General features: G+C 44.7%; 1 protein-coding gene across 1 annotated transcript in view; it reads left to right on the forward strand.

Moving 5' to 3' along the window:
* The window catches only part of LOC120930572 (flocculation protein FLO11-like), a 63,984-nt gene that overhangs the window by 20,294 nt on the left and 16,186 nt on the right, over positions 1–27,504 (forward strand). The window contains exons 2-4 of the mRNA XM_040341747.1: positions 9,689–10,807; positions 16,770–17,126; positions 20,173–20,271. Coding sequence (XP_040197681.1) covers positions 9,689–10,807; positions 16,770–17,126; positions 20,173–20,271 — 1,575 coding nt within the window. The remainder of the gene's footprint in view (positions 1–9,688; positions 10,808–16,769; positions 17,127–20,172; positions 20,272–27,504) is intronic.

Here is a 27,504-nt window from a genome sequence, read left to right on the forward strand (position 1 = left end):
GGGGGAGAGAATATGGAGGAGGGGGGAGAGAAGGAAAGCAGGGGAGAAGAAAGAGGGAAGAGAAGGAAGGGGGAGAAGGAAGGGGGGAGAGAAGGAAGGTGGGAGAGAAGAAAGGGGGGAGAGAAGGAAGGGGGGAGAGAAGAAATGGGGGAGAGAAGGAAGGGGGGAGAGAAGGAAGGGGAGAGAAGGAAGGGAGAGAAGGAGGGGGAGAGAAGGAAGGGGGAGAGAAGGAGGGGGAAGAGTAGGAAGGGGGGAGAGAAGGAAGGGGGGAGAGAAGGAAGGGGGAGAAAAGGAGGGGAAGAAGGATGGGGGGAGAAGGATGGGGGAGAATGATAGGGGGGGAGGAAGGGGGAGAGAAGGTGGGGGAGGGGGTAAATAAGGAAAGCGGGGGAGAAGAAAGAGGGGGGAGAAGGAGGGGAGAGAAGGAAGGAGAAGAGAAGGAAGGGGGAGAGAAGGAGGGGGGAGAAGGAAGGGTGGAGGGAAGGGGGAGAAGGAAGGGGGAAGAAGGAAGGGGTGAGAGAAGGAATGGGGAGAGAAGAAAGCCCGGGGGAGAGAAGGAAGGGGAGAAGGAAGGGGGAGAGAAGGAAGGGGTGAGAGAAGGAGGGAGAGAAGGAAGGGGGAGAGAAGGAAGGGGGAGAGAAGGAAGGGGGGAGAGAAGGAGGGGGGGAAGGAAGGGGGAAGAAGGAAGGGGGAGAGAAGAAGGGGGAGAGAAGGAGGGGGAGAGAAGGAAGGGGGAGAGAAGAAAGCCCGGGGGAGAGAAGGAAGGGGAGAAGGAAGGGGGAGAGAAGGAAGGGGGGAGAGAATGAGGGGGAGAAGGAAGGGGGAAGAAGGAGGGGGAGAGAAGGAAGAGGGAGAGAAGGAAGGGGAGAAGGAGGGGGGAGAGAAGGAAGGGGGAGAAGGAGGGGGAGAGAAGGAAGGGGGGAAGAAGGAAGGGGGAAGAAGGAAGGGGGAAGAAGGGGTGGGGGAGAAAAGGAGGGGAGAGAAAGAGGGGGAGAGAAGGAAAGAGGGGGAGAGAAGGAAGGAGGGGCCCCGAGGGGGAAAAGGAGGGGGAGAGAAGGAGGGGGGAGAAGGAAGGGGGAGAAGGAAGGGGGAGAGAAGGAAGGAGGGGGAGAGGGAAGGAGGGGAGAGAAGGAAGGGGGAGAGAATGAAGGGGGAGAGAAGGAGGGGGGATAAGGAAGGGGAGAAGGAAGGGGGAGAAGGAGGGGGAGAAAGGGAGGGGGAGAGAAGGAGGGAGAGAAGGAATGGGGAGAGAAGGTGGGGGAGAGAAGGAAGGAGGGGGAGAGAAGGAAGGAGGGGGAGAGAAGGCGGGGGAGAAGGAAGAGGGGAGAGAAGTAAGGAGGGGAGAGAAGGAAGAGGGGAGAAGAGGGGGGAGAAGGAAGGGGAGAGAAGGAGGGGGGAGAAGGAAGGGGGAGAAGGAGGGGAAGAGAAGGAAGGGGAGAGAAGCACACACAGGAATGGCCAGGAAGAAATGCACCCTACCAAGCTCCCTCACTTCTTTCCTCCTACAGAGCAGCCGGCATACTAATTTCTGTGCCCCTCGAGCACACCAACTGACACTCCCCCGGCTAGTGCTATTTGCCCGGCTCCCATGGGGCCCCAGGTGAATGTGGGGCCCCCGGGCTGTGCCCAGGGATGCCCGCTCAGTAAGACGGCCCTGAGTCAGTACCAGTGGGCTGTTTCTTCAGTGCGCATGTGCCGGTGACATCGGCACATGCGGATACAGTGAATAGCTCCTAAGTTTAGGAGATATTCACAGTACCTACAGGTAAGCCTTATTACAGGCTTACCTGTAGGTAAAAGTGGTGTAACAGGGTTTACAATCACTTTAAACTTAGGGTAAAGGTTAGGTTAAATCTTAGTTGCACATTTTTGGTGTTAGATTATCTTGAGGTTCGGGGGTTAGAATAGGCTACTGTATATTAGTAAGCCTATTCAAAGCTTGCTTAACTGCAAAAAAAATAAAAACAATGTTATGTTTGTTAAAAAAAAATGTATTCTTTTAGTGTTCATATATGTTTTTGTCCTCTGCCTCATTGTCCTCATCAACATGGGGACAAGGGGCTTTGCAGGGTGGGCCATCAGCCCACCTAGCAAGGTCACGAGGTACCTCCTGATCTTAAAAGCATTTTTTTAACATTTGACATTGATCTTAAAGGCATGTGACCTGGCATAGTTCAGAAGGTGGGGGAACCTTTCCTGCAATAGATGCCCATAGTAAGCCTATGGGTGACTTCATTGCCCAGGCTCTGCGGCTGTTACCAGCAATCTTGTTCACTAAAGCTGGCAATTAGGAGTATCATGTGACCGGACCCGAGTGCCCTCAGCATAGGTAAGTATAGATATCATTAGTAAGATTCTGGAAAGCAATCCTCAAATACTTAGAAGATACCCTGGCCCTTCCCAATATTTGTTCTCCAGCCAGATGCTTGTTGGGCGATCTGGAGGAAAAAAGGATATCTAAATTGCAAAACATACTATTGAGAATACTCTTTTGTTATGCTAAGAAAGCACTGGCCCTCAGATGGAAGGACCCGATCCCTCTATCTTTGCAAAACTGGATGGACCTTATTAACAAAGCACTCCCACTGTATAAATTAACTTACGCAGCTCGAGGCTGCCCTAAATGTATAGGCAGAATGGCTAAAATACACCTACGGAGACGTAGCGGTGGGATAAGGGATGAGAGATGGTAGCGGGAATGTGATAGCCTAGAACATACTGTAGACGAGATCTCACAAACTTATGCCCCGTACACACAAGCAGTTTTCCCGTCGGAAAAAAAACTGATGGTTTTTCCGACGGATTTCCTATCAAGCCTGCCTTGCATACACACGGTCACGCAAACGTTTGGTGAACTTTTAAATGCCAAGAACGTAGTGATGTAAAAGACTACGATGAGCGGAGAAAATTAAGTTCTATGCTTCTGAGCATGCATCGATTTTTTTTTTCCGAGCATGTTTTTTTTGCGCGTCGGAAAAGCATACAGACGAACGGTTTTCCCAAACCCTAGGATTTTTTCCTGACGGGGAAAAATAAGATCCTGCTCTCTTTTTTTTCCCGGCAGTTTTCCTGTTGGAAAAAGTCCGATAGAGCATACACGTGGTCGGGATTGCCGGCCAAAAGCTCTCATCGGACATTTTCCGACGGGAAAACTGGTCGTGTGTATGGGGCATTAGACATGGATGAGGATGCATTAGAGTGTATATGATATAACAAGAAAGGAATGCAACTTGAAGCTACTTTGTGATAGTTTTACTTTATTGACAAGATGCAATAAATATAAGATGTGACGCACATAACATGAGCATATGTTTAAGTTATGACTGTTTGCTGCTGAGATTATATCACTTACAACTAACTGAGAAATGCAAATGTACATTATCTTTGAAAATCTGAATAAAATGTACCCTTTAAAAAAAAAAAAGTATAGATATCGTTCCTTTACAGTTTAGTTAGAATAAGTTAAGAATAGGGGTAGGAGTAGGTTTAGCCATAGTAAGGATTCCACTGGAATGCTACTTTAACTAATGAGTAGACATGTGCATTAGTTTTCGTCCGAATGCATTTTCGTCCGAATTTTGGGTATTTTCGTTATTGTTTTAACAAAACGAAAACCAAAGCACAGAATCCAAAATCCGAAAGATCAGACATAAAAAAATTCTTTATTTCCGTTTTCGTTGCTACAACAGTTCGATATAGATAGGAGATTCGACATGACGCTTACAATAGCAATCTGTGTCTATCGAAATTGTGGTCAAATGTGCCTAACCTTAACTCTATTAGTCCAAGATTATTCTACATAGAGAGGAAAGCTTTGTCATAGAGAGGAAAGATTCGACATTATAGAGAAAAGATTAGACATTATAGAGACAGTGTTGGGGTTAGACCATTCGACATGAAGGACGAAGATTCGACGAAGCAGCGAAAAACATACAAAGTTGAATCTGTCATTTAAGGCTTATGGTGTCTGTCAAAAGTTCTAAGAAGGTATGCTATCTTGTATGTTCTACTTTTATTTCACAATGTATTGCATGATTTCTATCCCACTTCTCTTCACTTCCCCTCTTTTTCCCTACCCCCCCTTTTTTTTTCTCTTTCTTTTCTTTCCCCCCCTTTGCTGTACAACTTACTATATATAGCAAAGTTATTAATCTGATTATTTATGGTATTTATTGCATCCATTATCGTTTGTTACACAATGTGAATTTGTTATATTCATTTTTGTTCTTATTCAAAAATTTCAATAAAATATTTGGAATCAAAAGTTCTAAGACATTTACTGTCCAAATAAGAACTCCGTGAGATTTCTTAAGGGGGTCATTGAGATGTTTATGGACTTTAGGATAGGCAGGGCAGTTGTGGCGGGAGATATGAATCTCTGCCTGGATCTGGACCTCGATTCTACGTCCCGTGCACAGCGGACTGGAGATGCACAAAGAAAATTACTTAAAAAAAAATTACACCAACTCCAATTGATAGACGTTTGGAGAATTCAGCATCCGAAAACACAAGATTATTCATTCTACTCCGCTGTGCACGGGACGTACTCTAGGATCGATTTTTTTTTAGTGGATCATAGCTCACTGGATGTAGTGACAAGTTCGGGAATTGGGATAACTACCCTGTCGGATCATGCGCCAGTTTCAATCAACCTAAAAAACGAGGGAACTCCTAAAAGCAACACCAAATGGAGACTTAACGAGGATTTAATACAGGACGAAGAGGTTGTAGTAAGGATAAAACAGGAATTGGAATGGTATTTCAAGACAAACTGTTCCGAACACGTGTCGGAATCATTAGTTTGGGAGGCTCACAAGGCCTATATCAGGGGCATACTGATCGCAATAGGATCAGCAAAAAAAAAAAGGAACTAAGAAAAAATATGATGAGCTATACAATACTATCTTGGATCTTGAACAGACCCATAAACTAACAGGAGAGCAGGAAGCGGAGCGCACCATTATCTTAAAAAGAGAGGAATTAAGAGATCTCATTGAATATGATAATAGAGCGGCATCCTACAGACGTAAGAAAGAGAACTATCAATCGGGTGACTTGTCCGGTAAATACCTAGCAAAAGGGTTTCAAAACAAATTTAAGGGTAATTATATAGAAAGTATTCAAACAGGCAAAGGGAGTAAGGTACATACAACATCAGAAATTGCAAGAGAATTTCAAGAATACTATGGGAAGTTGTATTCGATATCACAAGGGGACACCTCAGAAAAAACAAAAAGGAGAAGTGTTAATATAAAAAAATTCTTAAGTAACACATGTTTAAATAAAATACCAGAGGACAAAATTAGCTTTCTAGAAGAACCTATAACGGAAATGGAAATCCGTAATAATTTAAAGGAGTTACCAAAGGGGAAAAGCCCAGGCCCCGATGGGCTAACAATTGCATACTATCAAAAGTTCAGTGACATTCTGATCCCCAGGATGTGCTCCTATATAAACGGTATCGGTTTAAACTGGGATATTCGTCAAGAGGCTTTGGAGGCTGCAATTACAGTAATCCCTAAGATAGGTAAAGATCCCTCCTTATGTTCTAGTTTTAGACCCATTTCGCTATTAAATGCAGACGTAAAATTGTTCGCCAAAATCTTAGCAGGGAGAATGAAAACAATCATGAAAGATTTAGTACATACTGACCAAGTAGGTTTTGTCCCCGGGAGGGAAGGTAGGGACAACAGCATCAGAACACTTCTGTTGACACAGATAATAAAAGATAGTAAATCCCCAGGTCTACTCCTGTCTATAGACGCCGAAAAGGCTTTCGACAGGGTAGACTGGGGATTTCTATTGAACACATTGGAATTTATCGGGATCGGTCCAAAAATGATGGGGTGGATAAGCGCGCTGTATAAACACCCAACGGCAAGAGTTAAGGTGAATGGGACATTGTCAGGGACATTCGAAATGTTCAATGGGACTAGACAGGGGTGTCCCCTGTCCCCTCTTTTATTTATTTTATCTTTGGAACCATTGCTGGCCGGGATTAGAAATAACCCCGACATCAGGGGGATTCAAACAAATGATGGGGAACATAAACTTGCAGCGTTCGCCGACGATATCTTATTATTTATAACGAATCCAACTATAACACTCCCGAATCTATTAAAAACCCTCAAATTGTATGGAGACGTATCTAATTTTAAAATCAATCCTCTAAAATCAGAAATCCTCAATATTAGCGTGAACGCACAGGATGTACGGAGATATAAGCAAGAGTTCCCATTTATTTGGAAAGACACCGAGATAAAATATTTGGGAGTCAATATTACATCATCCCCTGACCTAATTTACCTGCAGAATTATATACCATTATTAAATGATATTAAAAAAGATTTAAAGAGAATTGCATTGAGACAAAGATCCCTACTAGGGAGAATAAATTGTTTTAAAATGTTTACACTCCCTAAGATATTATATATAATGCAAATGTTACCAATCGCATTACCGGGTGTTTATTTTAAAATACTAAAACAGTTACTAAATAGGTTTATATGGCGGAACAAGAAAGTGCGCATAAGTATGGAGGTGTTAATTAGAGATAAGGAACATGGTGGTTTGGGGGTACCGGATATTTACACATATTATAGGGCTATTCACATGGCACGGGTGATCGATTGGGTCAGAGATAACAAAGAGAAAAGGTGGGTGAGAATAGAAAGTTGCTCAAATAAGTCACGGTTAGGAAAAGAGATTTGGATACCGCCACATTTTAGACAAATAAATCCGCACATGCACAAAATCACATTGGCATCCACGTCTATATGGGATAGGGCACATAAAAAACATAGATGGGGCTATAACTCCCCACTAATCCCTCTATATGACACAAATTTTTTTGTACCAGGGAAAATGGACCTGTTTGGTAACTGGATTAAAAAACCAGATGCACAATTGAAAGACATATTAATAGACGGCAAAATTCTTACCTACCAGGAACTAAGAAAAAAAAAAGAATTGTTTGAGTTGAACAGGTGGCGATACTTGCAGTTGACGCATTTTGTAGATTCCTTCCCCTCCCCCCTGAGGTCAGATAGACACTTGCTTCCTTTGGAGCGTCTGTGTTTGGCCCCAAGGGGAAGGGGCGCGATCTCCGCAATTTATAAAATATTGATGGGATTGAAAGACCCCGGCCTCCCTCCTTATATTAATAAATGGGAAGAGGAATTGGGAACGGGTAAAACCGAGATAGAGGTCAGGAAAATATTAGAAAGGACCCATACGACTTCATTTAATTGTGCATTGATCGAAATGAATTTTAAGTGTTTGGCACGATGGTATATAACCCCGGCCATAGCACACCGTTATCAAGACGACACCTCCAAAAATTGCTGGAGGGGCTGTCTTGAAGTGGGAACTATGTCACATATATGGTGGACCTGCCCAAAAATTAAAACATACTGGAATAATGTATTATTGGTAATTGAGGAGATAACCGGAATTAAAATACTTCCTGATCCATGGGTCTGCTTGTTCCATGGGACAGAAATGTCAACTAAACAGTACATGAGAACTTTACTTCCTCATGTACTAGATGCAGCAAAGAGTCTGATTCCCAAACAATGGAAGGACCCTATGAGCCCGACAGAGAAGAGCTGGTTTTGCAGAATCAATGATATATATTATGCTGAACAGCTCAGGTATATGGGAGAGGAAGGAGAAGGCGGATTTAAACGAAAATGGCAGGACTGGGCTAATTTTAAACTTGCACCAAGGTATATAGACAGGATGATATGATGATATGATATAGTGTAGGAAGAGTAATGGGCAAAGAGTGATTCAATAGGAGACAGATTTCCGGAGATAGGGGAGGGTGGGAAGGAGGGGATAAGGGTTGGGGGTGGCTTGAGGGTGGGACGAGGGTTTGTTCGGCTAGGGGAAACTAATGTATCTATTTATGTATTTAAGTTTTTTTTCCTTTCTCTTCTTTTGTATATTTACTGACATATATTTAAGAAAAAAAAAAAAAAAAAAAAAAAAAAAAAAAAAAAAAAAAAAAAAAAAAAAAAAGGGGAAGAAAATGAAATGGATAGATAAATAAATTTTCCAACCATGATGCGAACTAAGGAGACTGCGAAATGAACGCAAATTGATTGAATATCCTGATAGTTCTCTGAGGCGGAAAAAAACAAAAAAAACAAAAAAAACAACAAAAAAAAAAAAAAAGTTCTAAGAAGATTCGACATTCAGCTAAACTGTACGACGCCGCAATCGTACATTTCTAGTCAAATGCTCCGCCCATAGGCTATAGAAGAATTTGAATGTTGGTTGACTATTAATATTAATTTATAAATATAATTATTACTAGTGTCATTCAACATTAGAATTTTTCTATAGCTTGTATGCGAAGCATTCGACCGGAAATGTACGAGTGTGGCGTTGTACAGTTTAGCTGCTCCATCGAATCTTCTTAGAACATTCGACAGACACCATAAGCCTTACATGACAGATTCGACCTTAATTAATTCGGATTTTTGGATGAATGCTTTTTTTTAACGAAATAAATAAAAACAAATTAAATGTATTTTTCGGGCGAAAACGAAATTCCGAAACAAAATATTTCAGTGTTGTCTACTAATGAGTAGGCACCTCTTTATGCAGAAGATATGCAATAATAAACACTTGCCTGCCCACTTGTGGTCTTCAACTGAATGCACACTGAGCTGCTCATGTGCAGCTCATCGTGCTTTCGCAGCACACTACAGCTGTTCACGAGAGACATGATGAACAACCATCCCAAAAGAAGGCTGGGGGTCTTTGACAACATCTGTCACATGCTATTCTAATATCTTTACCCCAGTGATTGGACAATTCGTGCCTTAAGCCAGTGGTCATCAACCCTGTCCTCAGGGTCCTCTAACAGGCCAGGTTTTATATATTACCTTGGAGAGATGTAGACTAGAATACTTCAATCACTGAGCAGCAAATGATATCACCTGTGATGTATTTCAGTTATCTTGCAAACCTGGCCTATCACTGGGTCCTGAGGACAGGGTTGATGATCACTGACTTATAAGCCATATAATTCAGTCAACGAACACCAGTCCCAGACTAGGCACCATGGTGTTTGGAATATGTATATAGAACAGAACGGTTTCACAAATGTTCACCTCTTCCATCGTGTTCTTAAACACGATCTTGGATTAGGGTGATTGCTACCCATGTGGCAATAAATACTCTGGTTTATTCCTAATGCCTTGTACACACGGTCAGACTTTTGACCTTGCAAACGTCCGCCGTGAGTCCGTCGGAAGTCCGTCGGAAAGAAAGAGAACAGGTTCTCTATCTAAGGTCCGTCGGACTTCCAAAAAAAGTCTGATGGAGGTTACACACGGCCGGACTTTCCTAGAAAAAAAGCCCGTCTGACTTTTTTTCTCGAAAAATCCAGCCTTGTGTACGAGGCATTACACTCATTAGTGATGAGGAAGCAACTTCACCAAAAATGAGAACCTTCACATAAAACAACACATAGGAATAATCATATCTGCCTGTAGTCTAGATCAACTCTGCTCCAAGATATAAAAACAAAGTTCTAAAAACATGCAATTCTAAATAGAGTTTTACAAGACATTTGTATATTTATTACTCATTATGAATAATTATATTTCTATAGTTATCCCCTTTTTTGGGGCTTGCATATCTTTTGAACATCTTTTAAAATGCCCTAATTTTACAGGTGTGGCTTTTGGAACAACTACAGAGCCCACATCTTCTTTAACTGAAACTTATAACACAGCTACAGATTTATCTGCTACAACAGGAGATCCTATCACCACTTCAGAAGATGACACCCCACCTATGGAAGACTTTATTACAACTATAGAAGATACTGCTACAACATTAGACCCTATCACCTATACAGAAGATGACACCCCGCCTACAGAAGACTTTAATACAACTATAGAAGATACTGCTACAACAGGAGACCCCATCACCTCTACAGAAGATGACACCCCGCCTACAGAAGACTTTAATACAACTATAGAAGATACTGCTACAACAGGAGACCCTATCACCTCTACAGAAGATGACACCCCACCTATAGAAGACTTTATTACAACTATAGAAGATACTGCTACAACAGGAGACCCTATCACCTCTACAGAAGATGACACCCCCCCTACAGAAGACTTTAATACAACTATAGAAGATACTGCTACAACAGGAGACCCTATCACCTCTACAGAAGATGAGACCCCACCTATAGAAGACTTTATTACAACTATAGAAGATACTTCTACAACAGGAGACCCTATCACATCTACAGAAGATGACACCCCACCTATAGAAGACTTTATTACAACTATAGAAGATACTGCTACAACAGGAGACCCTATCACCTCTACAGAAGATGACACCCCACCTATAGAAGACTTTATTACAACTATAGAAGATACTGCTACAACAGGAGACCCTATCACCTCTACAGAAGATGAGACCCCACCTATAGAAGACTTTATTACAACTATAGAAGATACTGCTACAACAGGAGACCCTATCACCTCCAGAGAAGATGACACCCCTCCTATAGAAGACTTTATTACAACTACAGAATATACTTCTACAACAGGAGATCATTTCACCACTTCAGAAGATGACACCCCACCTACAGAAGACTTTATTACAACTATAGAAGATACTGCTACAACAGGAGATCCTATCACCTCTACAGAAGAAGACACCCCTCCTATAGAAGGCTTTATTACAACTATAGACGATACTGCTACAACAGGAGATCCTATTACCACTACAGAAGAATCTAACACAGTTACAGGAGAAATGACCACACCTACAGGTAGGTAGAAGACATCTCACATGGTTATCCTAATCAAGCATACTATAAATAAACATTTTTTTTTTCCTAGACAGCTTCCTTTACCTTAGTGCAGTCCTCCTTCACTTACCTCATCCTTCCATTTATGCTTTTAAATGTCCTTATTTCTTCTGAGAAATCCTCACTTCCTGTTCTTCTGTCTGTAACTCCACACAGTAATGCAAGGCTTTCTCCCTGGTGTGGAGTGTCGTGCCCGCCCACTCCCTTGGACTACAGGAGAGTCAGGACGCTCTCTACGTTGCAGATAGAGAAAGGAGCTGTGTGTTAGTGGGCATCCTGACTCTCCCGTAGTCCAAGGAAGGGGGCGAGCACGACACTCCACACCAGGGAGAAAGCCTCTTGAGGGGGGAGGGGGTGAGCAGGCAAGTCAGGACACTCTCTACTTTGCAGATAGAGAAAGGAGCTGTGTGTTAGTGGGCGTCCTGACACTCCTGCTCACCCCCTCCCGAGGCTTTCTCCAGGGAGAAAGCCTTGCATTACTGTGTGGAGTTACAGACAGAAGAACAGGAAGTGAGGATTTCTCAGAAAAAATCAGGACATTTAAAAGCAAAATGGAAGGATGAGGTAAGTGAAGGAGGACTGCACTAAGGTAAAGGAAGCTATTTAGGAAAAAAATAGTACCTTTACAACCCCTTTAACACTTTAATAGGAAAAAATGACTGAAATCAGAGCCGCAATTTCAAGATTAGCAACGCTGCAGCATGTTATAGCCAGTTTCATACGGGCTTTAGCTTGTATAAGAGAATTGTCAACAACAAACTTTTACAAAGCATTTTCAGAGTTTTCAGCTATTTTAGTAAAGCTTTTAGAGAACCCTTCAGCTCCAGTTTGTAAATATTGAACATGTTTTAATGGGAGTGCTGGTAGGGCCGGTACCACTAGGCAAACTAGGCAGCCATCTAGGGTGCACTGCTACCTAGGGTGCCCGGCCACCGGTATTCCTACTCTCTTCTCTCTGCAGCAAGCAACTAAATCTCAGCATCTGCAGGCAGCCGCAGCTCCATTCGCACATAGTTTAATAGGCACAGCAGCGTTAGAGGACTGTGTCTGAGTTCCGACTTCCGAATGAATGGAAGCAAGCAAACATTCAATGATGGGCACTGGTTGTCTGCAATGATCGGCACTGGTAGGCTGCATTGATGGGTGCTGGTAGGCTGCATTGATGGGCACTGGTGAGGCTGCATTTAATGGGCGCTGGTAAAGCTGCATTGATGGGCCCTGGTGGGGCTGCATTTCATGGGCACTGGTGGGCTGCATTTGATGGACACTTCATTAAAAAAGGTGGGGTATACATAGGCAGGGCAAAAGGGGGGGGTCAGTGGTGGAGCAAAGGGGGGTGGAAAAATTAGGTTTTTCCTAGTGGGTCAAAAATCCTTGTACCAGCCCTGAGTGCTGGTTGCCACTTTAACCAGTTCCTGATTGGCTCACGCAGATATACTGCATCAGAATGGCTCCCCTGGGCAAAATCCCATTTGGGTACATCCTACCTTTCTTTGGCCACCAGAGGGCATCCGCTGCATGGCGGGGGACAATATGTGTGTTTGGCCGGTGGCAAGATCACCGTCGCAATGTTGCAGTACTGCCAAGATCACTGCCATTACTAGTAAAAAATAAATAAATAATAAAAATGCCATAAATCTTTCCCATAGTTTGCAGATGCTATAACTTTTGCGCAAACCAATCAATATATGCTTATTGCATTTTTTTTTTTTTTTTTACCAAAAATAAATAAATATGTAGAAGAATATATATTGGCCTAAAATGATGAAGATTTTTTTTTTTATCAAATACCACCAAAAGAAAAAAAGGGAAATGTACTGTATTAATTTAATTGAACAAGCTGAAGTTAGAAGCTGATTGGCTACCATGCACATCTGCACCAGATTTGGCACTCTCCCGTTTTAGTAAATCAACTCCAATGTATTCAGTGCAGTGGTCAGGAGTGTGGGTATATAGGGTGCAACCCATAGCCCAGGTATTAGTGTGGATATACAGAGTGCTCAGGTATTGATATGGATATAGAGCTCAGATATCAGTGTGGATACAAGTGTAGCACCCTCTAGTTAGGTAGGTGCTAGAGTGAAGAGTAGGGACATTTAGGCAGGCCTAGCTGGTGGCTAGACCTGTTTGTTTTCATTCTGGGCTTGGAGGGGTTTAAGGTAGGGATCGGTGACTCACAGGTAACATCACTGTCACCTTCCCCTTAATTTTAGAAAGTGCTGGAAGAAAAGGAAGAGAGGTGGAGCTGCTTGGGGTATTCTAGGAGCCTTGACCAATCCCCAACTTGGATTGGCAGGGGGAAGGCCTTCTGAAATACCTGGGGCAGCCCAGCCAGGTTGGAGTTGCCGAGTGGAAGAGCTGGAGTGAGAGAGTGTGGATGCTGTCGGGGGCCCACAGGGAGCTCCCCAGTCTGGGGGGGTGACCTGGGCCAAGGCTCGAGTGCATCCGGGAGGAGTGAAGAGATCCTGGAAAGAAAGGCACATGAGAGAGCAAGAGAGGACAGCTGCAAAGAACACTGCTAAGAGTCTCCAGGAAGGACAACTGGTCGCAGCCAAGAGGGCTGGTGAGTGAAGCACAGTCGGGAGGACTGGGGAGGCACACCTGAGAGAACTAGGAGAGAGATGGGTGCAGTTTGAGAGATGGGTGCAGAACCAGAAGAGAGGACTGAGGGAAGTGCAGTGGAAAAAGGTAATTGCAGTTAGGCTGGCTGGCAGGGCCTAACAAGAGCTATCTGGGAGTGGTAGCTGAGCAGAGGACAGTAAGCACCTGAACTATTTCTACACCACAGGGTCCCGAGGTCCATGCCCGCAAAGGCAGTTCACTGAGGCCTGACTGAGTTACTATCAGGCCTAACCATGCAGTGGCTAGCTAGTCCGGAGGAGTAACAGTCTGCAGCAAGGGAAGTGCTGGTGGAGTAATAGTCTCTCAGCAAGTGAAGTGCTGGAGTAGTGAAGGATAAGAGGTCTTAAGCAAGTGTTGTGCTGGAGAGAAGACTGGAGTGTACATACTGGAAGTGTATATAGAAGTCCCAAGAAAGTTGCACTAAATTTCCTTGGCATCCCATAACTTCCCATTTACCATCCAAGTTTAATCCCCTCAATAAAAAACAAAACTTATGGACTGTTCTATGTCCCTGAGTGCCTGAGAGAATAATGTCTGGCTTGGCAGGGTGAACCACTACATTCAGCAACCCCTACGGGGGCATGGCTAAGTAAGGTAACCTCACAGAGCCCAAGTATCTGTGCGGGGTATACATGGTGCAAGATTCCCCACCCACTCACCATCTTGTATCCCCCAGAGCTGGAGCAGCCCTCAGGATAATGCAATGGAACCCACAAGCAGAAAGTGATACGGCTCTGGCCAATAGGGTCGAGTTTGAGCTTACAAGTGGCCAATATGACACCACATGAGCTTGGGGATTGGCTGCTTTGGAACTCAGTGCTGCATCATGGCAGAAGAGAGAGCAGTGGTGGCTGGTGCTCAAATTTTTTTGGGGGGCGCAATGCATGAATCTATCTATTGGTGAGTGACGGGTGCAGGAGAGAGGGGGCTGTGCTCCTGCGCCCTCTATGGTATAAGACAGTGGTCATCAACCTTGTCCTGCAGGGCCCACTAACAGGCCATGTTTGCAAGACAACTGAAATACATCACAGCTGATATCATTTGCTCCTCAGTGATTGCAGTATTCTAGACTGCATCTCACCAAGGTAATACATAAAACCTGGCCTGTTAGTGGGCCCTGCAGGACAGGGTTGATGACCACTGGTATAAGACACCAGGTATTTCATGGAGCTCCAGAAAGTAAATGGAGTGACTTGGAAGGGTAAGTATCCACAGCAGTGGGGCAGGTTACTCAGAAAACTTGTTATTTTTAGACATGTGCATTCGTTTTCATCCAAACGCATTTTCGTCCGAATTTCAGGTATTTTCGTTATCGTTTTAACAAACGAAAACGAACGCACAGTATGTGAAAACCGAAAGATACGTTATAAATAAATGCTTTATTTTCGTTTTCGTTGGTCGAATGTGCCTAACCTTAACTCTATTAGTCCAAAATTATTCTACATAGAGAGAAAAGATTCGACATTATAGAGAGAAAAGATTCGACATTATAGAGAGGAAAGATTCGACATTATAGAGACGAAAGATTCGACATTATAGAGAGAAAAGATTCAACATTATAGAGGGAAAAGATTCGACATCATAGAGAGAAAAAATTCGACATTATAGAGAGAAAAGATTTGACATTATAGAGAGAAAAGATTCAACATTATAGAGAGGAAAGATTCAACATTTTAGAGAGAAAAGATTCAACATTATAGAGGGAAAAGATTCGACATTATAGAGAGAAAAAAATTGACATTATAGAGAGGAAAGATTCGACATTATACAGTAGAGAGAAAAGATTTGACATTATAGAGAGAAAAGATTTGACATTATAGAGAGAAAAGATTCAACATTATAGAGAGGAAAGATTCAACATTTTAGAGAGAAAAGATTCAACATTATAGAGGGAAAAGATTCAACATCATAGAGAGAAAAAATTCAACATTATAGAGAGAAAAGATTCGACATTATAGAGAGAAAAGATTCAACATTATAGAGAGGAAAGATTCGACATTATAGAGAGAAAAGATTCAACATTATAGAGAGAATAGATTTGACATTATAGAGAGAAAAGATTCGACATCATAGAGAGAATAGATTCGACATCATAGAGAGAATAGATTCGACATTATAGAGAGAATAGATTCGATATTATAAAGAGGAAAGATTCGAGATCATAGAGAGAATAGATTCAACATTATAAAGAGAAAAGATTCAACATTATAGAGAGAAAAGATTCAACATTATAGAGAGGAAAGATTCGACATTATAGAGAGAAAAGATTCAACATTATAGAGAGAATAGATTTGACATTATAGAGAGAAAAGATTCGACATCATAGAGAGAATAGATTCGACATCATAGAGAGAATAGATTCGACATTATAGAGAGAATAGATTCGATATTATAGAGAGGAAAGATTCGAGATCATAGAGAGAATAGATTCAACATTATAAAGAGAAAAGATTCAACATTATAGAGAGAAAAGATTTGACATTATAGAGAGGAAAGATTTGCATTATAGAGAGAAAAGATCGCTGCTGGAATTGGGTGGGGGAAGTAAAATAAAAATAATGATGATGATGGAATGTTATTGGCTGATTGTAACCAAAGAGGAGGAGCAGTAAAATAGCTAGAACTAACTTGACAATTCAACATGAACAACGAAGATTCGACAAAGCATCGAAAAACGTTGATAGTTCTGAGAAGATTCGACGGAGCAGCTAAACTGTACGACGCCGCAATCATACATTTTCGGTCAAATGCTCCACCCATAGGCTATAGAAAAATTCTATTGTTGGTTGACTAGTAATAATATTTTATAAATATAATTATTACTGTCATACAACATTAGAATTCTACTATGGCTTGTAGGTGGAACATTCGACCGGAAAAGTATGATTGAAGCGTCGTACAGTTTCACTGCTTCGTCGAATCTTCTTTGAACATTTGACAAACAGTCAGACACCATAAGCCTTCAATGACAGATTCAACCTTAATTCGTTCGAATTTTTGGACGAATGCAATTTCCAACGAAAAACAAAATTAATAAAAACGAATTTCGGAAGTAATAAAATAAATTTATTTTTTCGGACGAAAACGAAAATCCGTAACAAAATATTTCAGTGTGCACATGTCTAGTTATTTTATCTCAAATAGAAAAAAAAAATCTAATTTGCTTTATTTACCTGAGAAACCTCATCTGCCTGTAGTTTTATGTATTTCTTTCCTGTCTTATCCATTTTATGATGAAATATTTATCAGGGAGTCCTAGCCATGTCCATCACCTTCATTCATTTTGTTTTAATTTCTCCAGAAATCAACACAGGTACCTTAACAACTACTGCTCAATCATCACTTTCAACCACAGAAACAACATTTATAGCTCAAACTACAACAGAAGCAATCGATATACCAACTGCCTCTAATATACCCATAACTAGTAATGGTCCTTTAACTACTGGAGGAACCCCTGATGATAATACAGTCATAACCAAAGTCGATTTTGTCTCCAGAACAACCACAGATGGAGTAAATTCAAGTTCAAGCTCATTATTGACAATTTCAAATAATGCTCCAGAGCCAAGCACCATAGAGTTTAACAGCACAACAGTAGAGATATCTGAGAAACCTCTTCCCGCAACCACCAGCAGTAACATTGGACCAACACCATGTGAGTTATGCCTAAGTATTGAAGTATTCATTGGAAATAATCATGTAGTATAGAGTTACTAAACTGTTGGCTGTTCTGTAGAAGTTTTGGGCCAGATCCACAGTGAGAGTACACCGGCGTATCTACTGATACGCCGGTGTACTTTCAAATTTCCCGCGTCGTATCTTTGGTTTGAATCCTCAAACCAAGATATGATGGCATCTGGGTTAGATCCGACAGGCGTACGGCTTCGTACGCCTTCGGATCGTAGATGCAATACTTTAGCGTCCGCTGGGTGGAGTTCGTGTCGTTTTCCGCGTCGGGTATGCAAATTAGCTATTTCCGACGATCCACGAACGTACGCGCGGCCGTCGCATTCTCTTACGTCGTCTCTAGTTGGCTTTTTCCAGCGTATAGTTAAAGCTGCTTTTTTGTGGCGTATAGTTAGATTTGCCATGCTAAGTATGGCCGTCGTTCCGGCGTCGAAATTTGAATTTTTTCTTTTTTTTGCGTAAGTCGTCCGTGAATCGGAATGGACGTAAGTCACGTCTAAGTTTAAAAAATTACATCATTTTGCGCAATGCACAGCGGGAAATTTTGAAACGGAGCATGCGCAGTTCATTCGGTGCGGGGACGCGCTTCATTTAAATGAATCACGCCCCCTAATCGCGATTTGAATTCCGCCGCCAGAGATACACTACGCCACCGTAACTTACGGCGCAAATTCGTTGTGGATTTGAAACAAAGCCAAGTAAGTTACGACGGCGTAGCGTATCTTAGATACGCTGCGCCGGTGCCGATCTATGTGGATCTGGCCCTTTATGTGGATCTGTAGCCAACATTTTTATTTGTGTATAAAGTAGGGAAGGGCTTACATAGTTACATAGTTGGTAAGGTTGACATGAAGACACCTTTCCATACAATTCAATGTGTGTGTGTCTACAAATTTCCATATCCCTGGATTTAGGATTTATCTACACTCCATGCTGACAGCACTAACTGTGGAAGGGTGTTCCACATCTTTACCACCCTAACGATACATAGCCAGATTCAGAGAGACGGGCGCATCTTTAGTTTGGCGTAGCGCATCTCACATGCGATACGCCGATATAACATTGAGAGGCAAGTACTGTATTCACAAAGCACTTGCTCCCATATGTATGCCGGCGTAACGTAAATGGGCCGCGTATTTCAAAGTAGCAAGGCAGTGGGCGTGTTGTATTCAAATGAATCGTGACCCCATGTGAATGCATGGCCGAACGAATGGCACATGCGCGCGCATGCTCAGAATCACGTTGCAATTACTCCCTACGATACGACGTCTCAATACGTACGACGTGAACCTAACTTACGCCCCCAGCCCCATTCACGTACGACTTACCTAAACGGCGTAAAATCCGACGGCACTTCCGACGTCCATACCCTAAACGACTTAGACCAGCTTTTTGGTGGTTTAACTTTACGCCGGAAAAACGCCTTACGTAAACGACGTAGATTACAGCGACGGGCGCAAGTACGTTTGTGAATCGGCGTATCTAGCTCATTTACATATTCAACGCGTAAATCAACGGAAGCGCCCCTTGCGGCCAGCGTAAATATGCACCCAAGATACGACGGCGTAGGAGACTTACGTCGGTCGTATCTTGGCAAAATTCAGGCGTATCTCATTTTAAGAATGAGCGCATAGATACGACGGCGCACATTCGGACTTACGACGGCGTATCTACTGATACGTCGGCGTAAGTCTCTCTGAATCTGGCTAAAAGAGCCCTTTACGCAGTTTAAGATTTAACCACGTCTCATCCATCTTCATTGTGTGGCCACTTGTCTCCTTTAGAGACCTTGGATTAAATAGTTTTCTCCCAATGATACAGGGCCATATTCTGAGTAAGGATACGATGGAGTATCTCAGGATACTCCATCGTATCTCTCTTTTTTGGCCCGTGTATCTATGCGACTGATTAGAATCATTTTCGCATAGATACACTTAAGATCCGCCATCTGTAAGTCACTTACACTGTCGGATCTTAAATGTAATTACGCCGGCCGCCGCTAGATAGCGTTTACGTTCAGGTCTCATTTGTTTATGCAAATGAGCCTGATACGCCGATTCCCGAACGATTTTGCGTCGCGTAACCGTCGCTAACGTCGTTTGCGTAAGCGTAAACTTACCCCTGCTATATGAAGGGTAAGTTTACACAAGTCCCACATAGGCCATGTTAAGTATGGCGTCGGGTCCGCGTCGTGTTTTTCCGTCGGCTACGTCGTTTCCCTAAGTCGTTCTTGAATACGACTTTACGTCAATGACGCACACGTCGGCGTCATTGACGTTTTACGCCGAGAACTGGAGCATGCGCACTGGGCTATTTTAAATAGAAGCCGCCCCCTTGGAGATACGCGTGGCTACGCCGGGCCATTTACACTCCGCCGCCCCAAACTACGGAGCAAGTGTTTGGGGAATACAGCACTTGCTCCTGTAGGTTGGGGCGGCGGAGTGTAAATGGCTTACGCACCGCCCACGGGAAATCTAGGAGAATATGGCCCACAGTCACCATATAAAGATTTGTATATTGCAATCGGATTTCCTTTCCAGAAAGAATACATTTACTGTGTATAGTCGTTCCTCATAAGGCTGGGTTCACATTGATGCAAATTGGATGCGTGTTTCCCTGCATCCAATTCGTATGATAGGAGAGTGTGACCAACTCTTAACCACTTAAGCCCTGGACCATTGTGTTGCTAAATGACCAGGCCACTTTTTGCGATTCGGCACTGCATCGCTTTAACTGACAATTGCGCGGTCGTGCGACGTGGCTCCCAAACAAAATTGATGTCCTTTTTTTCCCACAAATAGAGCTTTCTTTTGGTGGTATTTGATCACCATACAAGTTCATGGCCAACACCCTTTGGACAAAAGTCCTACGCTTTGTCCGATGGCAATGCGATCGTGTGTATCAGGCTGTGCTGTGCTTTTCTCATGATAGGCAACATTTAAACCACAGTAACAACAAATACATCTGTTTGGTTGCTTTTTAATTAACCTGTATTGTTTCTTCTATTCCTCTAGCATGCCAGAATGGAGGTATCTATGAAAAGGGCATCTGTAAATGTTCAAGCAATTTTGAAGGAAAAATGTGTGAAACCATAAAAAACATTATAACTGTTGGTAAGTGTGGAAATAAATAGATCATTTAACATACAGTACATGTCATCTTGAAGTTATAGCCATGTAAACACTTATGCCGTGTACAGACGATCGGACATTCCGACAACAAAACCGTGGATTTTTTTTCGACGGATGTTGGCTCAAACTTGTCTTGTATACACACGGTCACATAAATGTTGTGGGAAAATTCCGAACGTCAAGAACTCGGTGACGTACGAGGAGTCGAGAAAAATTAAGTTCAATAGCCAGTGCGGCTCTTCTGCTTCATTCCGAGCATGCGTTGAATTTTGTGCGTCGGAATTGTGTACACGCGATCGGAATTTCTGACAACAAAACTTGAACCAGCTCTCAAACATTTGTTATCGGAAATTTCGACAGAAAATATCCGATGGAGCATACAAACGGTCAGATTTTCCAACAACACACTCCCATCGAACATTTGTTGTCAGAAATCCCGACTGTGTGTACGCGGCATAAGCGTGCAGCTAAAGTCACAATGGATTTAAAATTTTGCAAAGTGCTGTTAGCATTTACTAGGAGACACTTCCAGGAAAATTCCAACCTTCTCACTGTGTTTAAGAGATTGGTGCTACCCAGAGCTTTTTTTCTCAGAAAATAGGTGCAGGAACTCAACCACCACCCCGTTCAGATTTCACAAACAGTAGTAGGGTCTTAAAGGGGCATTAAATACCAGGATTGCATCACATACAGAGTGCAGAGTTCAGGGGGGTTACACACAGAGTGCAGAGCTGTCACTTGTAAACACAGAAACCAGACTTCTATGTTTACAAGTGATTGTGGTGAGCGGGCACCAAAGGGTCTGAGCCAAAGGTGGTGGAACTGAGTTCCCCCAAGTTCCCCCTGAAAAAAAGCCCTGGTGCTACCTCATTTCATTCCTATTTTCTCACTATTGGCTCCTCAACATCATCAGCAGCACCAGTAGCGAGGCCAGTTCTCACAATACTTATCTCCAGTGCTGTCCTTGCAGAAAGTTCTCTTGATCACTAGATGGAGCCATTCTCCTCAGCCTCCTCTTCTGAGCCCAATATATCTAAGACCCTTCCCCTGGTGGCTCATCATCAGGCAATCCTGGCATCACAGGAGAGTGCTACCTCATTGCGTCCCATCTTTGCCTCACACTGGGTTCCTCAATGAGGAACTTCACAACAATAGTGAGACACAGGGGCCAGCTCTTGCTGCAATACTTATCCTATTCCTGGCGCTGTCCCCTAAAGAAAGCTCCTTCTACCACTAGATGGGGCTGCTGTCTTCAGCTTTTTCCTGTGAACCCAGGATGTAAAAGGTGCTCCCCCTTAGGGTGCAACATGAGGCCACCCTGGACTCACAGGAGAGTGGTACCTCATTCCACCCCATCTTTGCCTCACCCTTGGCACCCCAGTATGATGAGCAGCTTCACTGGCCAACAGGGGCCACTTCTAATTGCAAAACTTATCCTATCTCCAGTGCTGCCCTTACAGAAAGCACTCTCTGCCACTAGATAGTGCCGTTGTCTGCAGCTTTCACCTGGTAGCCCAGGGTGTCAAATGCCCTCCCCCTGGGAGCTCATCATTGGGTTGCTCTGGTTGCCTCACAGGAGAGTACTGCCTCAGTCCCTCCTCCTTTGCCTTACCATTAGCCTTTCATTGTTATGAGCAAATTCGCTGGCCAATGCAGAGGCACAGGGGCCAGCTCTTACTGCAAGGTTTACCTTATCTGCAGTGCTGCCCCCTGCTGAAAATTCTCTTGGCCACTAGATGGTGCTGCTGATGGTGCTGGTTGTCAAAGACCCCCCCCCCCCCTGGGGGCTCATCATCAAGCCCCTATGAACTTTACAGGAGAGTGTGCTGCAAAGATTGGCAACGGGCCATTACATGGCACCACTCCTTGCAGAATTCAGGACCTGCCCACTGCCTGCTGTCCTGCCTGCTGAGGACAAAGTGGACCCATGATCTTATGAGACCGAAAGGAATGCACCTGAAAAGAGCAGGAAAGTATAAAGATTTAAAACAAAAACAAGACAAAAAAATGTGCAGAGGTCCTCTAAGACCCGGTTCACACTGGGGCGACCTGGGATCCGACTTCAAGTCGCCCCAAGTCGTGCGGTCGAGAAAATCAATGGAAGTGAATGGGAGCCGTCTTAATGTACACTACTGAAGTCGCTCCGACTTCAGAAAAGGTTGCTGTACTACTTCAATCCGACTTCTAGGCAACTTGTAGGCAACTTGTACCCATTGATTTCAATGTAAGTCGCCTCAGAAGTCGGATCACTGTCTTAACTGAAGCAACAATACAGGAAGATAACATACATTTCTTAGGAAAACCCCTCCCACAGAGCTGATTGTTGTTTGATTGGCCACTGGAAAGCCTCCTGTCCTGGAGGCAACTTGAAGTTGCCTTGTAAGTTGCCTGATGATTCATACTCAAGTCGTGTCCAAGTTGCCTCCCAAAGTTGTGCTAGAAGTCGTGTTGCCCCAGTGTGAATGGGCTCTAAGAGGGATGAAACACACTGATGATCTGGGGACATGCCTGGAGGGTTCCCTATTTGACACTCCAGGAAGTGTCAATTTTTGTATCAGGGCTTCTGACTTAAATATGTAGCTGACTGTCATAGGCGTGCGCAAGGGGTGTGCCGGGTGTGCCTGGGCACACCCTAATCACCCTGTGCTTCAGAGACAATGATAAGCAAGTATAGTCTGCCCTCCTGTACCAGGCCCATGTCCTAGTAATTCAAAAGGGGGGCCCAGGCACCTGGCAAGCAGGGGGACCGGCTGTATTGCCTTATTGCAGATACCGATCCTCTTGTTCCTCCCCTTGCAGCGCGGATCTGTTCTAGTATCTGCTCCTCCATTCTGTCCTTAGTCTTTTTCTCAGACTTAAATGTTGATCATTGGGGGTCTGTGAAGAACCCTGATATTTCACCAAAGCCCCCCAAAAGGGTAGTAAAAAATGTAAAAAAAAAATCATGCGCTGTGCACTCTGGCTGTGAAGCATAGCATCGTGGTCGTAACGTGTATATGCCTTGCCACTGCGTCTGTTGCTCTGTGTTTTAGCTTTGGGGTGCACACCCTAATGTAATAGGCTACGCACACCTATGCTGACTGTATATTCGACTTCAGTTGGGCTTTAAAGAATCGAAGACTCTTCAGTCAGGTTCAGTGTAATAGTGGCCAAACACATAATGATCTGATTAACTACTTCAAGACCAGGCCTATTTTTGAGATTTGATGTTTACAAGTTAAAATCAGTATTTTTTGCAAAAAAAAATTACTTAGAACCCCTAAACATTATATATATATATATATATATATATATATATATATATATATATACAGTAGGTGCACGCGATATTGTGTCAATCTTGCTCCCTTTCTCGGCGAGATTGAGCACCTACGAGCCCCATCGCGGGAGCCAGCGCCGAGCTGGCTTGCCGCGATAGAGACAAAGCCGTCATAGAAGCGACGGGAGATCCGACTTGGATTCCAGCCAATTCTACACGTGTGCGGCGTTTGTTATGAATCCTGAGGGGGAAGTCCCCGCCGGATTTTAAATAAAAATCCGGCATGGGTTCCCCCCTCAGGAGCATACCGGGCCCTTAGGTCTGTTACGGGTTGTAAGGAGAGCCCCCCCTACGCCAAAAAAACGGCGTAGGGGTTCCCCCTACAATCCATACCAGACCCGTATCCAAAGCACGCTACCCGGCCGGCCAGGAAAGGAGTGGGGACGAGCGAGCGCCCCCCCCCCCCCTCCTGAGCCGTACCAGGCAGCATTCCCTCAACATGGGGGGGTTGGGTGCTCTGGGGCAGGGGGGCGCACTGCGGGGCCCCCCCACCCCAGAGCACCCTGTCCCCATGTTGATGAGGACAGGGCCCCTTCCCGACAACCCTGGCCGTTGGTTGTCGGGGTATGCGGGCGGGAGGCTTATCGGAATCTGGGAGCCCCCTTTAATAAGGGGGCCCCCAGATACCGGCCCCCCCCACCCCAAGTGAATGGATATGGGGTACATCGTACCCCTACCCATTCACCTGGAGGAAAAAATGTTAAAGTCAATAAACACAACACAAGAGTTTTTAAAATAATTTATTAGTCTGCTCCGGAGGCCGCCCCCTGTCTTCTTTAGCTCTGTTTACCAGGGGGGGCTTCTTCTTTGACGTCTTCGGGTGGGGGCCGCTCTTCGCCGCCGTCCGGTTCTCTTCCACCGCCGGGGGGGTCGCTTTTATAAAAGCGCCCACTCCTCGGCGGGTTTCCTCCGACGTCTTCGGCGGGGGGTGGTGTGCTTCTTCCGCTATCCGGGGGGGTCTTCTTCGGCTATCCGGGGGGTCTTCTTCACTCTCCGGGGGTCTTCTGCTATGTTCGCCGCTCTCCGCTGTTGACTCGGCGCACCCCGGTTCTTCCTCCAGCTGTCCGGTGCCTTCTCCTTCAGCGCTGAACGTCTATCTTCTTCTTCCGTGCTGTGACGTATTCTTCTTCTTCCGGGCTGTGACGTCATCTTCTTCTCTTCTCCAGATGTTGACACGCCGCCTCTTCTTGCTGAAATGACGTGTGCGCGGCTTGCATCGGACCTATATAGGCCTCACAGTCCCATCATGCTCTGTACCTACCCATGTGATACCTACCCATGTGGGTAGGTATCACATGGGTAGGTACCAGAGCATGATGGGATTGTGAGGTCTATATAAATCCGATGCAAGCCGCGCACACGTCATTGCAGCGAGGAAAGGCGACGTGTCAACATCGGGAGAAGAAGAGAAGTGAAGAACATGACGTCACAGCACGGAAGAAGAACTCACAGCACGGAAGGAGAAGAAGACGTACAGCACGGAAGAAGAAGGCACCGGACAGCGAGAGGAAGAACCGGGGTGCGCCGAGTCAACAGCGGAGAGCGGCGAACATAGAAGGAGACCCCCGGAGAGTTGAGAAGACCCCGCGGATAGCGAAGAAGACCCGTCGGGATAGCGGAAGAAGAAGCCCCCCCGCCGAAGACGCCGGAGGAAACCCGCCGGGGGGTGGGGGCTTTTTTAAAAGCGACCCCCCCCCGGCGGTGGAAGAGAACCAGACGGCGGCCCCCACCCACCCGAAGACGTCAAAGAAGAAGCTCCCCCTGGTAAAAGAGCTAATAAAGAAGACAGGGGGAGCCTCCGGAGCAGAAAAATAAATTATTTTAAAAACCCTTGTGTGGTGTGTTTATTAACTTTGACATTTTTCCTACAGGTGAATGGTTAGGGGTACGATGTACCCCATATCCATTCACTTAGGGTGGGGGGCCGGTATCTGGGGGCTCCCAGATTCCGATAAGCCTCCCGCCCGCATACCCCGACAACCAACGGCCAGGGTTGTCGGGAAGGGGCCCTGTCCTCATCAACATGGGGACAGGGTGCTCTGAGGTGGGGGGGGGCCCGCAGTGCGCCCCCCTGCCCCAGAGCACCCAACCCCCCCATGTTGAGGGCATGCAGCCTGGTACGGCTCAGGAGGGGGGGGGGGCGCTCGCTCGTCCCCACTCCCTTCCTGGCCGGCCGGGTAGCGTGCTTTGGATACGGGTCTGGTATGGATTGTAGGGGGACCTCCTACGCCGTTTTTTTCGGCGTAGGGGGGCTCTCCTTACAACCCATAACAGACCTAAGGGCCCGGTATGCTCCTGAGGGGGGAACCCATGCCGGATTTTTATTTAAAATCCAGCGGGGACTTCCCCCTCAGGATTCATAACAAACGCCGCACACGTGTAGAATTGGCGGAAATCCAAGTCGGATCTCCCGTCGCTTCTATGACGCGCTTGCTGGGATGTGCTGTCACTATTCCAGTGAGTGCGAGATGTCGGCGAGATCTCGGCACCATGTCGCCGAGAATCAGCGCGATGCTGTCGTGCTAAAAACACAATATCACAAACACCTACTGTATATATATATATATTAGCATAGACCCTACAGAATAAAATGGCAGTAGTTGCAGTATTTTATGTCGCACTGTATTTGCGCAGTGGTCTTTCAAACTTTACACTTTACACAATGAATTAAAAAACAATTAAACAGTAATAAAAAGTTAGCCCAATTTTTTTTTGCATAATATGAAAGACAATGTCACGCCAAGTAGAAATTGCGCACACTCATGGAATGGTGACAAACTACGATACCTAAAAATCTCCATAGGCAACGTTTTTGAATATAATTCTTTATTCAGTATTTTTCAGTTATAACAAAACATATAAACAATATAAAACAATAACAAGAAAAGGAATAAACCTGTATTAGAGCCGGGTCACACTGGGGCGGCACGACTTCAGAGGCGATTAGCAAAATGACTTCTGTATAGAAGTCAATGCAAATCACCCCGAGTCTCCCCCGAAGTCGTACAAGAACCTTTTTCTAAGTCGGATCGACTTGTGTCGCTCCTATTAGAACGGTTCTGGTAAATAGAATGGGACGCGACTTGTCAGGTGGCTGAGTCGCCTGACGAGTCGCCCCAGTGTGAATCGGCTCTTAAAGTAGAGAACAAATCTAGCCATCCGACCTGACAATAAAACAAAAAAGCCAACGGCATCTCATAGGCAATTCTTTAAATTTTACCCGTTTAGAGTTAAAGAGGAGGTCTTGCACTACAATTATTCTTGTAACAACAGTCATTGACAGCTGATCATGTGATCTAAACAGAGCCTGTAATCGCCTATCTTTTTCTTCTCATGCTGATATTGTGAGGAGAAAAAAAAAGCCGATCACCGGCGGCTATCAGAGAGCAGACGAGGATTCATCTGAGCCCATCAGTGCCACCTGCCAGTGCCACCTACCAGTGCACAACAGATTCACCTACCAGTGTCACTCACCAGTGCCCACAGAGCCACCCATCAGTGCCACCTATCAGTGCCCACAGTGCCACCTATCAATGTCACCAATCAGTGCCTCATCACCAGTGCTATCTAATAGTGCTACCTATCAATGACACCTATCAGTGCTACCCATCAGTGCCACCTATCATTGCCCATCAGTGCCATCTTATTGCCCATCAGTGCCACCTTATCTGTGCCTATCAGTGCCGCCTTATCTGTGTCTATCAGTGCAGCCTATCATTGCAGCTTCATCAGCGAATATCAATGAAGGAGAAAAATTACCTATTTGCAAAATGTTATGGGCACTGCTAGGCAGCACTGATGGGCAATGATGGGCAGCACTGATGGGCACTGATAGATGGCACTGATGGGCATTAATTGGCATCACTGATGGGTACTGATTGGTACCACTGGTGGGC

The sequence above is a fragment of the Rana temporaria genome, chromosome 3, assembly GCF_905171775.1.
Source record: "Rana temporaria chromosome 3, aRanTem1.1, whole genome shotgun sequence".
NCBI classification, from domain to species: Eukaryota; Metazoa; Chordata; class Amphibia; order Anura; family Ranidae; genus Rana; species Rana temporaria.